Source organism: Myxocyprinus asiaticus, chromosome 46, assembly GCF_019703515.2.
Source record: "Myxocyprinus asiaticus isolate MX2 ecotype Aquarium Trade chromosome 46, UBuf_Myxa_2, whole genome shotgun sequence".
In the NCBI taxonomy this organism is placed as follows: domain Eukaryota; kingdom Metazoa; phylum Chordata; class Actinopteri; order Cypriniformes; family Catostomidae; genus Myxocyprinus; species Myxocyprinus asiaticus.
In genome coordinates, this window is record NC_059389.1 from 4,230,660 (window position 1) to 4,249,769 (window position 19,110).

Genomic DNA, 19,110 nt, shown 5'->3' on the forward strand with positions numbered 1-19,110 from the left:
TTAAAAGTGTAATCTCAAGGCTAGAAAACTGCAGTGTGAAAGCTAGATACATTTCTTAAGAAAATGCGGTGCATGCCAGTGCAAAACTCACTGCCACAATGTTTACAGAACCATTGATTTAGGATCTTTTGGATTTTTTTAACAATGTCATTAGGATATTTTCCAGCAAATTCATGTTCGTAGCACAACCGGTGCGAGATTAGTTGCGTGCCAAAGTTTAATACTTTGGGTTTGGGGTTTGTTCATATCCCTAACCCCAAGTAACTGCAAAAAAATATAAAATAATAATTTGTCTTGTTTTCCAGTAAAAATATCCGAACATTCTTAAAACAAGACAAATTTACATGAGAAGCAAAAAATATTTAATAACAGTTATGCTTAAAACCAAGATGCTGAGTTTATATTTGAAGAATCTTCTTTAAAGATTTCAAATGCAAATTTGAACACTGCAGGCTGTGACATTTTCCAGACAGCTAGATATATAGAAAACAGTCCAGTTTTACAAGATGCCTTCGTAACCCAAATGCCCCAAGTGTCACAAAGCAGTTTATTCTTCTACCGTAATAAAATTAAGATAAAAAAGTGCCATATATAGCTCTGTATTACAGGAATCCTAAAGGAATGCTAATAGATTGTTAATGAAATAATAAAATGTCAATTTATCCATTAGGATCTTAATGTCTTCTTAGTGGATACTGACCTGATTGCATAAGGAATGGTTCAAAATGATGAAAAATTCCATCAAGACTTTTTTCATCATAAATTAATTCTCAAAACACAGATGGCTGATTCACATGTTAACATTAAATGCCAAATTCATCTTTGCTAATCAAAGTTTAACCAAGAGATGGAAACTTAATTGAAAACTATTGTTGGAAAATTAAACTAGTAAAACAACTATGCTTAAACAATGTTCTCCACTGACAATAAAACTGATAATCTCTGGTCGAAATAAAGAAAGACAAATGCTGATGTAAAACAATCACAATAATTGAAAAGAACAGTTTGAAAGAATTGATTCACGGAAATGAGTCGGACTTCCCAAAACCATGGGTAACTGAGAATTGTGTTTTATATGCATTATTAATTTAACAAAATAACATTGTTTATTTTTCAAAAACCACAGACATGAATGCAATGCAAGTCATGGCCTCTACATGGCAGTTATAACCATAAATCACTAATGATTACTTTGTGTTGTTAGACCATAGTCCTTGCACTTACATCCATATGATAAGCGAGACTTGTCGAAGCATTGATAATTGAAATAATTATCACATTTAGTGCACTGGTAATGCACTGCGGTCTTGACTAAGACCATAAGCCAAGACCCAGAGCCAAACCAAGACCGCCTTTATAGACCACAAAATCAAGACTACTCCAATTCTGTACCATATGTGAACAAATTGAGCCCTTGAGCAAGGCACTTAACTCCAGGTTGCTCCAGGGGGATTGTCCCTGTAATAAGGGCACTGTAAGTCGCTTTGGATAAAAGCGTCTGCCAAATGCATAAATGTAAATGTAAATGCAAATTCAAGGAATTTTATTCCACTTGGATTAAGTAAAAAAAAAAAAAAAAATCGTAAGAAAAAAGTCGTCCGGGTCAAAATGACCGGAACACAACACAAGGATTAAAAAGGAAAAACAAGTTTATTTGTCTTACCCATTGGCAAATAGATTTAATATCTTATGCCATTCCACTTCAAGTATGTATGTTTTTCTTGTTTTAAGGACGTTTAAGGTTCTCTAAACTGCCTGATGTACAGCAACACTTCAGCAACCATCGAACCACTTATGGACTTTTTTGAGCAATTATTGAATCGCAGCCACAACTGAAAGAGATCTTGCTCATGTCTGCTGCCATTGCCAGTTTTAAGCACGGGATAAAAAGACCAATTGTTTTATTCCAAGAGAATGTCTCATTTATTCAAGACTGTTCACCCTTTCTCATTAAAGAGTAAGAATGATGAACTATCTGACTGTGTGGGAGAGTGAACTGTTGGAGATATAAGAGAGAGAAGCTCTCACACACACACATACACAAACCTGAGCGGGCACCATAACTGTGCCCATATGCCAACCAGCTGAGCATTCAGTTGGTGCCACTCCTCTCTCTACATGCCTAGAGGCCTTTGTACATATGCACACACATATGTGTGTGTATATGTTTTAAAGGTTTAGTTCACCCAAAAATGAAAATTTTGTCATTATTTACTCACTATCATGTTGTTCCAAACCTGTATGACTTTCTTTTGACCGTGGAACACAAAAGGAGATGACAGGCAGAATGACAGTAACATCTCCTTTTGTGTTTTTTTTTGGGAAGAAAGACAGTCATATGGTTTTGAAAACACATGAGGGTGAGTAAAAGATGACAGAATATTCATTTTTTGATGAGCTATCCCTTTAAAGTGTGCATGTATGAGCATAAATCCTTCTCTCTACACAATTTGGTGTTCATGTTTCATGTATAATATATGAGGTGTTTAATTAACCGATCCCTGATCCATTACATTCAGCCTGAGGTCAATAATTCTGTTGCTCTTCACTTTTTAAATGACTTAGTGTTTAAATGCTTCTAAGCCATATTCAAAATCCAATGTAATTAGCTTATGTAATGGAATGGTGATTATTAAGTCTTTAGAGTGTTTTCCAACAACGTTTTAAAATGTTCTGAGGCTTACAAGTTGGCTGTCTAAAATTATTCATTTAAGTTGAGTTGCATTAAAACTTAGATCAGTCTAATTTAAAGCCAAACTCCTAGGCTAATTTTTGTTTACATACTATGTTGGCATGGAAAATAACTGTCAGCTGAGCTAGAGGTTGAAGCTGAAACGTTGTAGAAGATAAAACCACGTACTGTCACAGTATGTACTGTATTTGATGAAGGACGCACTTCTCGGCTGGAAAAACAGTACGTTCTTAAGGTATGCATGCAAATAGTATGAATAGATTTCAGACATACTTCATCCTGGGACATGGGTATTGACCCATGACCCAAATACATGACGTAAGAACAACAACCACAGAAAAACAATCTCCTATGGTTTTGATAAACAAGCACCATTTAAGGACAAGGAACAACTTTCTTTATATACACTGATGAGCCAAAACATTATGAGCACCTGCCTAATATGCTGTTGATTCTCCATGTGCCACCAAAACAGCGCTGACCCGCCAAGGCATAGACTCTACCAGACCTCTGAAGTTGTCCTGCAGTATCTGACACCAAGACATTAGCAGCAGATCCTTCAAGTCCTATAAGTTACGAGCTGGAGCCACCGTGGATCGGACTTGTTGATCCAGCACATCCCACAGATGCTCAATCAGATTGAGATCTGAGGAATTCGAAGGCCAGGGCAACACCTTGAACTCTTCATCATGTTCCTCAAACCATTCCCGAACAATGTGTGCAGTGTGGCAGGGCGCATTATCCTGCTGAAAGAGGCCACTGTCATCAGGAAGGGGTGTACCTGGTCTGCAGTGATGTTTAGGTAGGTGGGACATGTCAAATTGACATCCACATGAATGGCCGGACCCAGGGTTTCCCAGCAGAACATTGCCCAGAGCATCACACTCCCTCCACCTGCTTGTTGTCTTCCCACAGTGCATCCTAGTGCCATCACTTCCCCAGGTAAACGGCGCACACGTACATGGCCGTCCATGTGATGTAAAAGAAAACAGGACTCATCGGACCAGATGACCTTCTTCCACTGCTCCAAGATCCAGTTCTGACGCTCGTGTGCCCATTGTAGGCACTTTTGACGGTAGACAGGGGTCATCATGGGCACTCTGACCGGTCTCCAGCTACACAGCCCCATATGCAGCCGGGTGCGATGCACTGTGTGTTGTGACACATTCCTCTCGTAACCATCATTAAAATTTTCTGTGACTTCTGTGCCACAGTAGACCTTCTGTCGGTTCAGACCAGACGGGATAGCCTTCGTTGCCCTCATGCATCGATGAGCCTTGGTCGCCCAACACCCTGTCGCCGGTTTGTGGTTTGTTCCTCCTCAGACCACTGTCAGTAAGTACTCACCACTGCTGATTGGGAGCACCCCACAAGCCTTGCCGTTTCAGAGATGCTCTGACCAAGTCGTCTGGCCATAACTATTTGGCCCTTGTCAAAGTCACTCAGGTCTTTACTCCTGCCCATTTCTCCTGCATTCAACACGTTAACTACGAGAACTGATTGTTCGCTCACCATCTAATCTATCCAGACCTTGACATGTGGCCTTGTGATCAAGATGATCAACGTTATTCGCTTCACCTGTGAGTGGTCATAATGTTTTGGCCCATCGGTGTATATCACTTACAGTTGAAAAGAGCCGTCTGACTCGCAGTACACCGGCGTTTTGTTTTAAAATCCAGCGTTTTAAACGTGACGTTGTTTTAGCTCAGCTTTAGTCTTTAGCAGAAAATGCTTCAAAGTCTGGTTGCTTAGAAAAGTAATAGCTCTCCTCAACAAGTCACATGATTTGAGGTATTCTTTACATTCATAGCACAAATGGCATGGGATAGGTTACTCACCAAATTTTAATACCTAGAATGAGCAACAGTGCTCGCCCACTTTTTCAGCCGTATTGGTTCTGGAAGTATTTCTTTTCATAAATTTTTTCCATAGAGATTTCATAAAATCCTTTATAAAAGAGTTGTAAGCCATGAACCAAACCAAACAGCTCTGAGGTGAATAACAACATTACAAATGTTGATTTGATGCAAACAAATCGGACAAAAAGACAAAGGTACAAGACTGCCTACTTAACACCTTTCATGAGGGAATGAAATACAGTCCCATGAAGCATCGGCAATGAAGTAATCAAAATAAAAACAATGGAAAAATCTAAAAATATTAATTTTAAGTTGTTGATTATAAGTATAGAAACAGTGTATTTAAATTATATTTCAAAATATTCAGGTATATACAAATACGTATACAAGTAGTTTGAGAGTGTAGGGAGAGCGACTCGATTGCGTCATTCACAGTGCATCATGGAAGTGCTGCCGCCATTCTCTAATTGGTGAATCTTTCTTTTCAGGATCATGGGTACTGCATTTCTTCACAAGGAATTCCACTATGAAACATGATTTTTTTTTTTCAAATGAAGTTGAAATAACACAGACTTATGGCTTCAACAGAAGCATATACCATCGATTAACAACCTCTGAGCTCACAGTACTTCTGTCTTTAAAGGTTTATAAGTTAAATGTTATCATTAAAAATCAGTTCGCCTATTGAGAAATGAATGCGATTTTAACTTTCGGAACCAGACTGTTGGACTCTATATAGTGATGCTTGCCTTAGCAAACACAGCTAAATATATAAATACATCATTTTGTCTGAAAATGTCAACTGGGAATGATCAGGTTAGATTACGCAGAGAAACACAGCAGTATTAAATTTGAATCAATTTTCAGGTTTATTGTGAAGCCAAGGTGTTATTTCCACTCAAAATAAACCTGTGTGAGAGAGACAGAAAGACTTTATTAACATGTGTTCAGATGTATGTGACTAACAGGTGTACATGTTTGTGTTTATGTGAGAGCATATGTACCTGTCTGTGTCTTGTCCACTTTAAACACTCTCTCTTTGTCTCTGTATGCCCCCTCTCACCCAGTTCGCTCTCTGCTGCTTACAAAATCTGAATGCAGCAATTATATAAGGCTGAAACCGTCTTTTATACCAATCAGAACACACACAAAGTTTCACTTGATCCTAACAAAACCTGGTGTCATTCATGCCTACATGGCACAAAAACACTCATTTTAAATAAAAGAGCAATCAATGTTACCAGTCAAGTACCATGAATACCAATACACACAGACAGACGTGACTCACTTGCTTTGGTAGTGTGTGAGGAAGTGTTGAGGATAGGCTGGCGTGTGTGAAAGGCTTGCAATGTTGGGGGCGTTCAGAACGAATCCTGATGAGCTCTGTTGAATACAGAACACACAGTAGAGCAAAACATTCCAGAAATCCCTCTTAAAGCAGCAGCACACACAAAATATTTAATGTTTTGAATTATATTCTGAATAGATGACTGTTTGAAGTGCTGTTGAGGTGAGACTTTCCATCTTTGAGTGCCATTGTGACATTCACACGTCTCTTATATAGGAATGGAATGTCTTCAAATGGAATTTTGCAATTTATAATAGCTACAGTATTATAAATAACTTGTTCTTCGAGGAGGGTACATCTTGGTTATTTCCAAATAGATATTTGGCAAATGAGGAATTAAATATAGTTATATTTTACTGATAATGTTTTAACTGTAAAAAATGTAGTGCATTGAAATGTTTAATTGTTGTTAGTTTAAAGTAATAGTTTCTTTTTTTCTGTAGAAAAGAGTTACTTTCTGACCTGATGTGCCATTTTTGAATGTACAGTATGCAAATGCAATTTACATTTGAGAGCTACGGCGGAAGGGAAGATTTTCAGTCCGATTACATTTCAGTCTATTCCTGACTCAACACTAGTGTATGACTTCAGAAGACTTGGAATATACCCCACAATATGTATGGAGTATTTTAATTTTTTGTAATTTTTGGATTTGAAACTAGGTCTGCACAATATTGAGGAAAAATGTAATATGCGATAAGTTGTTGGAAAATACGATATGCGGAATGATAATCCTATGATGACGTCATCGGAGCACGGACCACTGGAACCCCCACCGCCCAAATAAAGTTTACTAGAATAAAAAAGGACCATCCATACCAGAGATCACAAACATAGTTTTCTTTTGTTCCAAATTGCGTATAGAATGCATATAGTATGAACAGTTGTACCATTAGCTATGTAGAAGATATTAAAATTCCAATTGTTTGTATTTTTTTGCAAAAAGCATATGAATATAAAGTTGATTTCACCATATTCTGAGATCTCCTAAAATAACCTGTGTTGTAAAATATTTTATTTTAACACTATAATTCATGTTTGTATTAATTAAAACATTTATTAATTCAATGTGGGGCTTTTATTTTGAAAAATGATGTCCAGAAGCTGAACTTGAGACTGAGAGGAATGATTTACAGGACAATACATTAATTGAAACCCATCCACTGATATACCACGCAGACCACAGCAGCCAAGTTTGAGTTTGTATACTTGCGTCTGGTCACATTATTATCTGCACACACAACTCAGAGTGAAAGCACAGGACAGCGCCGCTTAGCTGCATATGCTAAAATTTTGACACACTTCATCATTTGAGTTAGCGCCTATGCACACTGCATGCACACACACCAAGTGACAACTGCGCACTCAGTCTATTCTCTGCTATCTGTGTTGCCTTGAACGTTAATATATTAAAATTATTACGTTATCGCAAGCCTTTGCGATATGCATATCACGAAAGGGTACATTTCCGATAAATTCAAGATAACGTGCAGCCATATTTGGAACTACTTGATGACAGCATTTTCATTTTTGGGTGAACTATCTCTTTAAATATACATTTAAAAGTCATGTACAAACTAGGGATGGGTGGACTTATCCAAAAGTATTGATACTTCCGATACTAATGTTGCATCAAGGTGATTGTTCCTCAAAAAATAACAATAGACTACTAAAAGCTTTTACTAAACTAGTGATTTTATTTAAAATTTTCAATGAAAATCACTGTTTCACAAGATTCAAAGTGACAAAAAATTAAGTGAACTATAAAAGCAAATAGTTGTATGATTGTATTTATTCTTCGTCCGCTCATCTTAACGCCGGAAATGCTGAATGACACAAGCAATCTTTTTAGTCAAAGCGTTCGTTTATTATAAATTTATAATAATTAAAATCTGACTGAAACTGTTCTGTTTTTGTTAATATATGTAAAACCAAAATAGATGTACGCTAATTTGCAGTTTAGGCCAATACATGTAAAAAATATGGCTTTTAAATTTATTTTAAAAATCCATTTAATAGGGGGGGCCTGGGTAGCTCAGCGAGTAAAGACACTGACTAGAATCGAGGGTGTGCTGAGTGACTCCAGCCAGGTCTCCTAAGCATCCAAATTGGTCCGGTTGCTAGGGAGGGTAGAGTCACATGGTTAATCTCATCGTGGTCACCATAATGTGGTTCCCGCTCTCGGTGGGGCGCGTGGTGAGTTGTGCGTGGATGCCACGGAGAATAGTGTGAAGCCTCCACACGCGCTATGTCTCCATGGTAACGCGCTCAACAAGCCACGTGATAAGATGCGCAGATTGACGGTCTCAGACGCGGAGGCAACTGAGATTTGTCCTCCGCCACCTGGATTGAGGCGAGTCACTACGCCACCACGAGGACTTAGAGCGCATTGGGAATTGGGCATTCCAAATTGGGGAGAAAAGGGGAAGAAAATAAAAAAAAAGAAAACAAGTGGTATCACCCATCCCTAGTATAAACAAAAAAGTGCAGTTTGCATGGTTTACTAATCCAGGGGTCAAAATATGAAAGAGAGAGTCAGTTTTACCGTCGGCCCAGCGGACCATCTAGCTTCGGCAGGTCTGATCTTCAGTCTGCTGTCCTCATTTGAGTTACTCTGGACAGAGGCCTGTGGGCAGAACATACTAGAAATGCTGATCGTAGGTCAGACAACTTGCTGTAGTCTTAGTTTTAGAACACTGATCTCAACAGAAAGAGAGAGAGAGAGAGACTCACTGAACTGGCCAGAGGCTTTTGTGTGTCTCTTGTGTAGCCAGTTTCTCGAAGTGCACGAGAAGCAAGTTTTGGTAATGCTTCATTGCCCTGATACACACAAAAACACATGCAAATATCCATTAACCCATTTAACCCCACGTGCAACTAAAGTTGCAGAAGTCTCAACCATTATTTTACAATACCACTCTTTTTCCCAATATTTTTTGGGTTACTATAGATATTTTAAAAAACAAGTGGCAACAAGTAGATACAATTTGAAAGAGCTTTTGACAACTTGATGGATGGTGTGTTATTCAGCGTGTTTAATTTTGCTGCCATTTTTGGGTGTTTACTTAAAAATGTACTAAGCAGCTTAAGTTGTCAGCGGGAACACACCCAACTTTGCATAGGCTTTTTACAGGAGATTCCATATAGGGGAAAAAAGGGCTATATCTCAGTAACAATAAGATTTGGAGTCCAATTACACAAATGTGTGTTTTCTCTAACAGAGGTTTAGTATGTTGGTTTCAAACACCTAGTTCAAAACTCCAAAAGTACATTTTCACTATCATAATATTTTTGATTTAGCTCAAGTAAGACAAGAATCAACCATATTATGAAAGCAGATTTTTACTGACAGGTTTAAATGTGCTCTCAGGACAAATGTAATTTTAATTTTAATCGGGGTTTGTTGTCACATGTGTTTTAAATGTCATAAATGTTTATTAATTTATTAATTACAATATTTGTTGTCCAAAACAACATTTTGATGTTTTTGTACATAACCTTTTCCAATCTTGTTGTATTAATCATTTTGTGCTTCATAATTATTTTACTCTAACTTCTGCTGAAAAGCTCATACTTGGGCGTTAGTGCATATATAGATTGCAGGAGAGGTGTAGATTTTGTTTTGGTGGTTGTGATGGTGGGGACTTTCCATGTAACCCCCAATATTCACTTAAAACCTACACCTAAAGGTTGACGTGTGTTCAATGTTTGTTTTTTGGTGAAACTGTTCAACAGCTTTTATTTGTAGCCAAGACTTTAAGGTATTTCAAGATATAGATGTGTGCCCACTGGTCACTAAAGTTGCTGTACTTAAATCACCTTACATGAAAAATATGTGCACAGTATCAGTGTTGGGGGTAACGTGTTACAAGTAACAGGTGTTATGTAATCAGATTACTTTTTTCAATTAACGAGTAAAGTAACACAATATTTGTTTATTTTTGTCCATAATATCGGAGTTGTACTTTTTAAATAAAGTAACGCGTTGCATTTGTACACCTCTACTTTCCCTGTATTGTGAAAAATCAGGAGTAAAAGTGTGCAAACTTGGGGGAGGGGATGTAATGCATGATGGGCATTGTAGTTCTACAGAGAGTGAGGCCAGAGATTATTTAGCAGAGACGAGTCACTTCTTTTTAAATGAATGGGAGAAATTGGAACACGTAACCAAGAAGCTCTAGCACCCAACATTCAATGGATGTAGAAAGGAAGTTACCACCTTGCAGGTAAAAGAGCCAATCACCTTTTAGATACAGACATCGCCTGTCAATCAACTCGTTAACGCGCATGCACAGTAGCTATACAAGCCTGGAAAATTGCGTGTTTTAGCATAATAAGAGGTAAACATTCAGTCGAGTGAAACGTGATTGATTCATGTGTTAATACACACTGCATTAAAAAATCTGTAAACGTGTTTAGGCAGAGGGATTATAAGACTAGTCTTCCACTGACCATGACATGATACACAGGGTGAAATACTCGCTCAATTCACTGACTTATGCAGCAGAACTGCTCTGTGTTACAGCTCCCTGTAACTGGGAGAATGGGAAGAGAAAAGCTGACTCTGGATCAGTAGCTCCGAGCAACGTTCTACATCAATTGTGCACGAAGAGAAAATGTCTTAGTTTCTAAAAATATTCTATATTTTTGTTTTATAATAAACAAGTAGTTTGGTTCATGAAACCATTTTTATGACATTTTGGTAGCATTAAAAAACGATTCCATTCAAGTTGTATCAACATGCGCCTTTGAAATTGTGGCGTCTGTTCGCACCGTGGATCAACTCAAAACAAGCGTGCACTTAGATGACTTAAGTGAAAAATATTCATTTATTCATCAGACTTATTCCGTGAACAAGTTAGGCTGGCATTCCCCACTGAATTTTATCCTGACTTTTGAAAAACATCATAAGTTGACTCTGGCATTGTCAATGGGCACAGCACATGATGACAGATATGATACAGGTTCAAGTGTTGAACTTGGCTGCTTTAGGAAAGACAGTGGTTATTCTTCATTATTCATATTGGCTGCCATGTTGATGGAAAAACAAATCATGCATATTCATGTTATTGATTCTTTATTATAAATATGATGTGAAGACCTACTTTCTTAATATCTGTTTGTTTACTATGTTGTTTTGACATGAGTGTTGTACAGTAGCTAGCATGACCTGTAATGCCTCTTGTATGCAAGGCATGGCTTAATTGTATAGAATGTATAACATAGCAGAAGACAGAGTGGTTGTGAGAAAAAAGTAATGCTTTACTTTCCATAAAAATGTACTTTTCAATTAATTAAGTTACTTTTTAAGGAGTAACGCAATATTCTAAAGAGTTACTTTTAAAAGTAACATTACCCAACACTGCACAGTATGTTCATAAGAACATAAACATCTGTTTTTACTGGGAGAAATCTGGTCATCAAACCTCATCAAATGGACGCACACTCCAATATGAATAATGGTGATATTGAAGGACAGAGTAATAGCAAACAGGGCAAAAGAAACCAGGGACTACCTGTAGAAAAGATCTGGGCAGGAAGTCAGTCCTCATCACACTTTCCTGTGTCCTACGAGCGTCGTCCTGACAACCATGAACACCCAATTAGAGAAGAGAGTCAGCATTGGAAAAAGAATTTGATTGTGACTGTGTCATGACTGGGCCAACATATTCTGTGCACATACACACACCATGTTAATGTGTTGAGGTAGGAAAGTGTTTGGCTGCAGACTGGTTCCCTCGGTGTATCCACTCTCCTCTCTGGGTCCAACTAAAATACAAAGTATTTTAACGTCGAAAAAAATCGCACACTTCACCTTTAGAGAACATTTACTTACCTAAAACTCTGAGGCGGCGAGGAATGTAAGTGCCTTTATATTCTGTTTGTAAGGATACTGCGCTCTATGAGAGAGAGAGAGAAAGAGTACCAGAACAATGACACCAGGGTAACGTGACATGGCACAAGCTCTCGAAACCTGCTGTATTTCTATATGCATGTTTGGCTCTTACAGGTCTTGGCTGAGGGTCGAACTGCAAATATCCTCTCTTTCTGTTTCTGGACCCAAAGCAGGCCAAAGACTCCGTCGCATTAGACAGAAACAGACGCTGATAATGACGCTTAGACTGAGACTCAAGACTGTCCATCAATGAGATGCTAAGACAAAAGAAAGACAATAATAAAGTATCTAAAATGGGGTAAAATGGTAAAGACGCTGGCTACTACCCCTGGAGTTCACTAGTTTGCTAGTTCGAATCCCAGGGCTTGCTGAGTGACTCCAGCCAGGTCTCCTAAGCAACCAAATTGGCCCGGTTGCTAGGGAGGGTAGAGTCACATGGAGTAACCTCCTCGTGATCGCTATAATGTGGTTCGTTCTCAGTGGGGCGAGTGGTGAGTTGAGCGTCGTTGCCACGGTGGATGGCGTGAAGCCTCCACACGTGCTATGTTTCCATGGCAACACGCTCAACAAGCCATGTGATAAGATGCGCGGGTTGACAACCTCAGACGCGGAGGCAACTGGGATTCGTCCTCCGCCACCCGGACTGAGGCACTACGCGACCATGAGGACTTAAAAGCACATTGAGAATTGGGCATTCCAAATTGGGAGAAAAAAAAAAAGTATCTAAAATGTTTAGTGGTGGGCAAAGAGGTTTTGGAATGAATATGTGGTTTACACTAGAAGTAAAATAGCTTTCTTGTGTAGAGGGTATTACCCAAACTGTGGATTATCATAGCGATCCAAGCTGGAGCTGGAGTACAGAACAGGACGGTGGTTTGAAGAGTGATGACCTAGACATGACTGAAATAACTCCCTACCTGGACAAAAGAGGATACAATTGATGATAGACTCAATAACAACTTTTAAAACTAGATTGTGAACATTTATTTACCTACATATAGTCATTTAATTAAAGGGATAGTTCACACAAACATGAAAATTCTCTCATTATTTACTCACCCTCATGCCGTCTCAGATGTGTTTGACTTTCTTTCTTCTGCTGAACACAAATGAAGATTTTTAGAAGAATATTTCAGCTCCGTAGGAATGGTGGTCAGAACTTTGAAGCTCCAAAAATTAAATAAAGGCCACGTAAAAGTAATCCATTAGACTCCAGTGGTTTAATCCATATTTTCAGAAGCGATATGATAGGTGTGGGTGAGAAACAGATCAATATTTAAATCCTTTTTACTAAAAATTCTCCTCCTTGCCCTGTAGGTGGCAATATGCACAAAGAATACGAACCGCCATAAACAAAAGAAGAAAAATGTAATAGTGGAGATTTATAGTGAAAAAGGACTTAAATAATGATCTGTTTCTCACCCACACCTATCATATTACTTCTGAAGACATGGATTTAACCACTGGAGTCGTATGGATTACTTTTACGAGGCCTTTATTTAATTTTTGGAGCTTCAAAATTCTGGCCACCATTCACTTGCATTGAATGGACCTACAGAGCTGAGATATTCTTCTAAAAATCTTTATTTGTGTTCAGCAGAAGGAAAATCATCTGGGATGGCATGATGATGAATAAATGATTTGGGTGAACTATCCCTTACAAATCATTAAGTACAATATAACAAAGTAACACTTCTCGGTTCATTTCAAGACATATTCTGGTAAAGAAGAAAGCTTGTATTGGCTAAAATACCAATATGCACCAATAGAGTCTACAATATATTGTGCATTTGCTGTCTACAACCTTAAAACAAGTTGATTGTTGACCCTGGAAATTATGGGGCTTTTTTTGTAAACAATGGTCAAAATTTAGTTGTGTGTTCTCACCATAAGACTGTCTGTAGGTGGTGTAGTACTGGTCAAGACCGATGTTAGTCAAGCGGACTCCTGGTCTGCCCATTTCAAGCGAAAGATTGGCTGTGTCCAAGGGTCCAACCATCTGTTACTAACCCAAAAAATAACCCTAACAAAACACATACTGTGACATAACTATCCCAAATTATTGCACTCAAAACATGAACATGACAGTTTAAATCTCATACTTTGTCACACCTAAGGATTTTACCTGTTTACCTTAATTTTACATAATTTAAATACGGACCTGATGGTTCTTTGAACAACAAACAAAACATTTGTGTTAATTTTATTTTGGTTTTGGGTTCTTTAAGTATTAATAAATGTATTTGCAATCAAATAATTTAACCGCAAGAGCTTTAGATAAAAACAAACAGACCGATTCGACCGTTACCTGTCAATCAACAGCGCGCCAATACTGCATTTCTGTGCGCGCGAAGAGTCGTTTTTATCCTTGCGCTCTCCAGGTAACCGTTACCAGGACAAACAAGACGGGGTAGTCACGCGCCTCAGTATAGTGTGGCACGACGCGGGAAAGTGAGGTGACGACAGTTTTAAACGATATTCTCATAAAAACTGAGGCGAATCTGCTGGAGATTAAAGGTAAGAGACTCTAAAGCAAAAAACGGCCTTGCACGTTGGAAAACACCTTAACAAGACGAGTGTGAGAGGGTCGTTCCTTCAATTTGGCGCCTTTTCGGGTTTGAAACGTTTGAAAAATGAAACATACTTTTATAGATATCTTTAAGTTTTATTATTAAGGGGACATTTTAAATATTTTATAAATCATACATGTCATGATTTAATTAACGGGCAGGATCAGGGTGGACACTGAGTGGGTTAAATTAGCTTCTAAATAGTCTGTGAAAGATATTAAGCGAACTATTTGCAGACTTACTATTATTTTATAGTATATGTATAGTATATTCAGTGATGCAAACAACTCACCTTTCAGCTAAAGTCACCTTTTCTGCCCAAATTTGTTTGTTCATCATTTTACTTATTAACCCTTGTGCGTCAATTTAAAAAAGTTACTCGGAGGTCCTTAGAGGACAAAAATGTCCGCATCAAAAAACTGCCATAAAAATATTATATATTAATATTATTTTCCACTTTCACTGACTTAGATTTTCTAACCAACATCAGTCCTGATTATAACTACCAAATATTCATTAATGTTCAGGATTTTAACCCTTTAAATGCCAGTTTGTTTACAAAATGCAACTGTTGTTTTTTTACACACACACACACACACACACACATTTTTCAATACACACATACAAAACACACTCTGACGGCCATACCAACACACTCACACAATTTTAGCTGCATCATTTATTCAATTGGCCTGCAGTGCTCTATAATACAGCAAACAGAAAATAGGAAAAAAAGCATGTATTTGCTCCATAGGCGAAACATGAGAAAAATGGCGCCATCTGGTGGAAAATTTTAAACATTTACATTTTGAAGCCAGTGCTCCGTAATGAAAGCATAATATCATAGAATTCATGATTTTATGCTTTAATGGCACTGGGATCAAATATTGCAGTTTTAATTGGTTTCAATGGGGCCATTTTTGTCCTGAAGGTCCTGAGTGTAACTATTTTGTGTACACAGTGTATTATAGATCTATTATAGGAACTGAGGTTGAAATATCAAAATTCCCCCAAAAATACACACCTTTGGCAAAATGTATGCATATCATAAAATCAACATAACGGGGTGGACAATCAAATCAAGGGACACACAACAAACCTCCACTGTCAGTGTTAAAATGACACATTTACAACAAAAGAATACATTGCTATTGAGATAATGTAACACTAAACAATTAATTGTATGGGAAACAAATGTACACTCACTGAGGAACCTTATTATTATTAGGAACCTAATAATGTGCCCGATGTGGTCTTCTGCTGCCCATCTACCCCAAGGTTTGACATGTTGTGCATTCTGATATGATACTCTTTTCACCACAATTGTACAGATTGGTTATCTGAGTTACCGTAGACTTTCCGTCAGCTCGAACCAGTCTGGCCATTCTCTGTTGATCTCTCTCATCAACAAGGCATTTCCGTCCGCAGAACTGCCCCTCACTGGATGTTTTTGTTTGTTTTTGGCACCATTCGGAGTAAATTCTAGAGATTGTTGTGTGTGAAAATCCCAGGAGATCAGCAGTTACAGAAATACTCAAACCAGCCCATCTGGCACCAACAATCATGCCACGGTCAAAATCACAGAGATCAAATTTTTCCCCATTCTGATGGTTGATGTGAGCATTAACTGAAGCTCCTGACCCGTATCTGCTTGATTTTATGCAATGCACTTCTGCCAAACGATTGGCTGATTAGATGTATGAATAAGTAGGTGTACAGCTGAACCTACTAAAGTTCTAAGTGAGTGTAGAAATTCAATGGATTAGCAGTTTATTTTTGTCAAACATGTTTAAGATGCAGCTCTGGTGAAATTAGGAAATAACACTAGTCCAATAAATATAAATTATTTAATTTAATAAGAATTTGACTTTAGGCCTACAGCAGTGTGTAACATTATAAATGATCTTTATTCTTTTTTATAAGCCTATTCAAATGGTTAACAAGTAAATTAAGCATCATAAATACCATAACTCTTAAAACTAAAAAAGGCACCGAATGACCCAATGACCTATGACTAACTGACTAACTAGATAGATAATATTTAAAATTCAATACAGTGTGTCCTAAAACAGTTATGGATGAGGAGTTGGCCTAGCTAATAAATAATAATAATAAAAATAATTATTAAAAATGCTAATAATCAGTAATAATTGTCAGTCAAAAATGTAATTATAAAGAGTTTAAGTCTCTTAAAAACAAAGCTGCTTTGAGACGGTCCGCCTGCCCTCAACATTTCATAATTGTTTTAATCTTTTTTTTATGCCTCTTGAGAATTTGTGTGAGATGTTCATCAGATATAATCCTCTGACGTCACATAAACAGATGGCGATTGGCAACTATTAGAGACTTTAAAGTGGATCAGTCCTACAGGTCTAAGCAACTGTGCATGTATGTGTCCACAGGGTGGCAATGTTGATCTTTTAAAATGGAAAAGCAGACTTGTGTCTGCAGTCTTGCCCCTTGTTTCGTGGTGTCATATATCCCATACTGTTCATATGACTTTATGAAATATCTACTGTCTTGAGTGAGTGTGTATGGGAGTGTCCATGTATTGTTATGAAGTCAGTCACAGACATTTTTAATAACTGTTTACAATCTGTGTGGCCTTGTCCATGTCACACACCAAGTAGTCCTCATAATCACCATGGCACCTGCTGTGTGTAAAGCAATACTGTGTCATGGCATTGAAAATACTGTCCAGTTTAGAAGGATCAAGTCAAGTCCATCATTTTAACCGCCATCACCACATCCCCTCTGTCTGCCATTCAACCACATTTATTCTCACTCACCTTCACCATTAGTGTGTCTTCTCTCCTATCTCCCTGCGAATGAACACGAAATATCGGCCCTGTCGGGTGGCCTGTCACTCTCTGGAGAGCCAGGCGCTGGCGTTTATTGAGCGGTGTGTGTAGGCATGGCTCCCCTTGCGAATAACGGCACCATTGAGTTCACTCAAGCGGCATGGTGATGTGTCAGTGACCAAAAAATTCTCCCTTCTCAGACAACGATACATTTCGTAGTCTCTTTACATGTGCATTAATGTTTGTGGCTAGGAGGTGACATACAACAACATCGAGCCACATGGGGTGCCAGAGCAGGTGGGGTTTTAACTGTACACTGTACGGGTGACGTGAGGTACATTAAAGTAAGTCAAAGCCTCTTCGGCAAACTTTGGATATTATTATGTGTTTGAATGACACAAAGCGCACCTTTTTAAATGTTGAAGTTCTTTTTAACTCAAGACGGAGTCTAAAAAATGTGACGGTCTTGCGTGAGACTCTGAAAAACAGCGAGACATGGCGCAGAGTTGTATTTGTACTCACTCAGCTCTTTGGCTGAACTTGATTCAGTCATGGTTCCACTTGTTTGAAAAGAGTTTTCTTAACTTTAAAATTACTGTGTAATCAGAACACAAACATTTTGTCTTGATAGTTGAATTGGGTAAACCCAACAAAAGTAGACTTAATAAATCTCTTTTATTTCTGTATGTACTAAGTAGTGAAAGTGAATGTTAGCATGCTAAATACATACTGGTTGGAAGTACTACAGAGTGTAGTTTAGTAACTATGCTATGGTTAGCACAGCATTTGCTCAATGAAGCAAGCTATCAATTTCATGAGCGACATCTACCTGTCCGCATTGTTATCTAAAGCTCCACTCTTCACCATAATGATAACCCTCAAAACTCCAACACAACAGAAACTCTTCTAAATCTCTACATAAATCATTAAACACTAACAAGTATACCACTTTATCTTCATCTTGCACAAAAACACAAAATATAGCTGCAAGCAGTAATTTATAGAAATACAGGCTTTAAGTACATATGCGACAGATATTAAGTATTAATTAGATAGTCCGTTAGCACCTAAAACAATTATAAAGTGCCTTAATTTTCAGAATCATCAGGTCAGATAGCACAGAGATATGGCATTTCTTATATTCCTTACTGTTATAGCACCACCAAAAGGCAGATATGCAAAAATGTTTGATTTTTAGATTAGTCCTCAGATTGACCTACATAAGTGTCCAAATTTAGTGATAATATCTCTTTCCATTCAAGAGTTAACAATTTAAGTAAAATTGGCCACGCCCACTTCGTAAGTTTTGGTGTACCAATACGATGAAGAATCAAAAAGTATTTTTTTAAATAATCTTTAATAATTAACAAACGATTTGATTCACACCAATTGCTCTAGAGACAAAGTTGTTCAAACTGAGGAGATCTATCAATTGATATGAATAACGTGTGTCTGTGTGAAACACCGCAGTGTATACAACCATTTACATGCATTTTTTTCCAAATTTTGTACATACCTCCTTGGCCAAGAGACAAATAGGCCTACCACGTTTCGTTCAGATTGGCCTTTTTTAACCTTATCTAATAGCTGCTGAAAGTTGATTGGTTAATGGCTGCCATGTTTTTCAAGATATGCGACTGTCTTCAAAGACCTTGATGGCACCTTGGACAATAACACTGCATGCAAAACTTCAAGTAGGCTGGACAAACGGTTTCCGTAGTTAGAGACGTTTTTACCTTTGTCATTGGTATAGTGCTACCAAGTGGCCGAGGTGCGCAATTTTTCATGTGTCCTCAGATTGATCTCCTATGTGTCTTTTGTGAAACTGTCTCATTCCGTTCAGGAGTTATAACCGTTTAAGAAGAAGTGGCCACACTCGCTTCGTACTTTTGATGTACTGTTCTGACGAATCGAAAGTAAAAATTTTTTGGATAATTATTGACA

The 19,110-nt window shown here is 37.9% G+C and overlaps 1 protein-coding gene across 2 annotated transcripts; it reads right to left on the minus strand.

Annotated features, from left to right (window-relative positions):
* Window positions 1-5,355: 5,355 nt before the first annotated feature.
* On the minus strand, window positions 5,356-14,313 carry ppp1r32 (protein phosphatase 1, regulatory subunit 32). Of its 2 annotated transcripts, XM_051689881.1 has the most exons (12): window positions 14,104-14,313; window positions 13,683-13,818; window positions 12,610-12,712; window positions 11,908-12,052; window positions 11,736-11,799; window positions 11,589-11,668; window positions 11,416-11,481; window positions 8,633-8,719; window positions 8,445-8,525; window positions 5,840-5,934; window positions 5,556-5,642; window positions 5,356-5,460 (listed from the first exon to the last, which is right to left on the minus strand). In XM_051689881.1, exons 2-11 carry the CDS (start codon window positions 13,792-13,794, stop codon window positions 5,576-5,578), a joined length of 900 nt encoding a protein of 299 aa, XP_051545841.1. In that variant the 5' UTR covers window positions 13,795-13,818; window positions 14,104-14,313; the 3' UTR covers window positions 5,356-5,460; window positions 5,556-5,575. The 2 variants fall into 2 exon arrangements, with proteins under 2 accessions (XP_051545841.1, XP_051545842.1); XM_051689882.1 differs by lacking the exons at window positions 8,445-8,525; window positions 8,633-8,719.
* Between the last annotated feature and the right edge of the window lie 4,797 nt (window positions 14,314-19,110).

Excerpts from the sequence above, each read along its gene's own strand:
- ppp1r32 (XM_051689881.1), bottom strand. The coding sequence starts at position 13,794 with ATGGTTGGACCCTTGGACACAGCCAATCTTTCGCTTGAAATGGGCAGA. Across the intron at positions 11,669-11,735 it reads TCGCCGCCTCAGAGTTTTAG|TTGGACCCAGAGAGGAGAGT; the intron begins GTAAGTAAATGT and ends TTTGTATTTTAG. Across the intron at positions 8,526-8,632 it reads AAAAGCCTCTGGCCAGTTCA|GCCTCTGTCCAGAGTAACTC; the intron begins GTGAGTCTCTCT and ends TTCTGCCCACAG.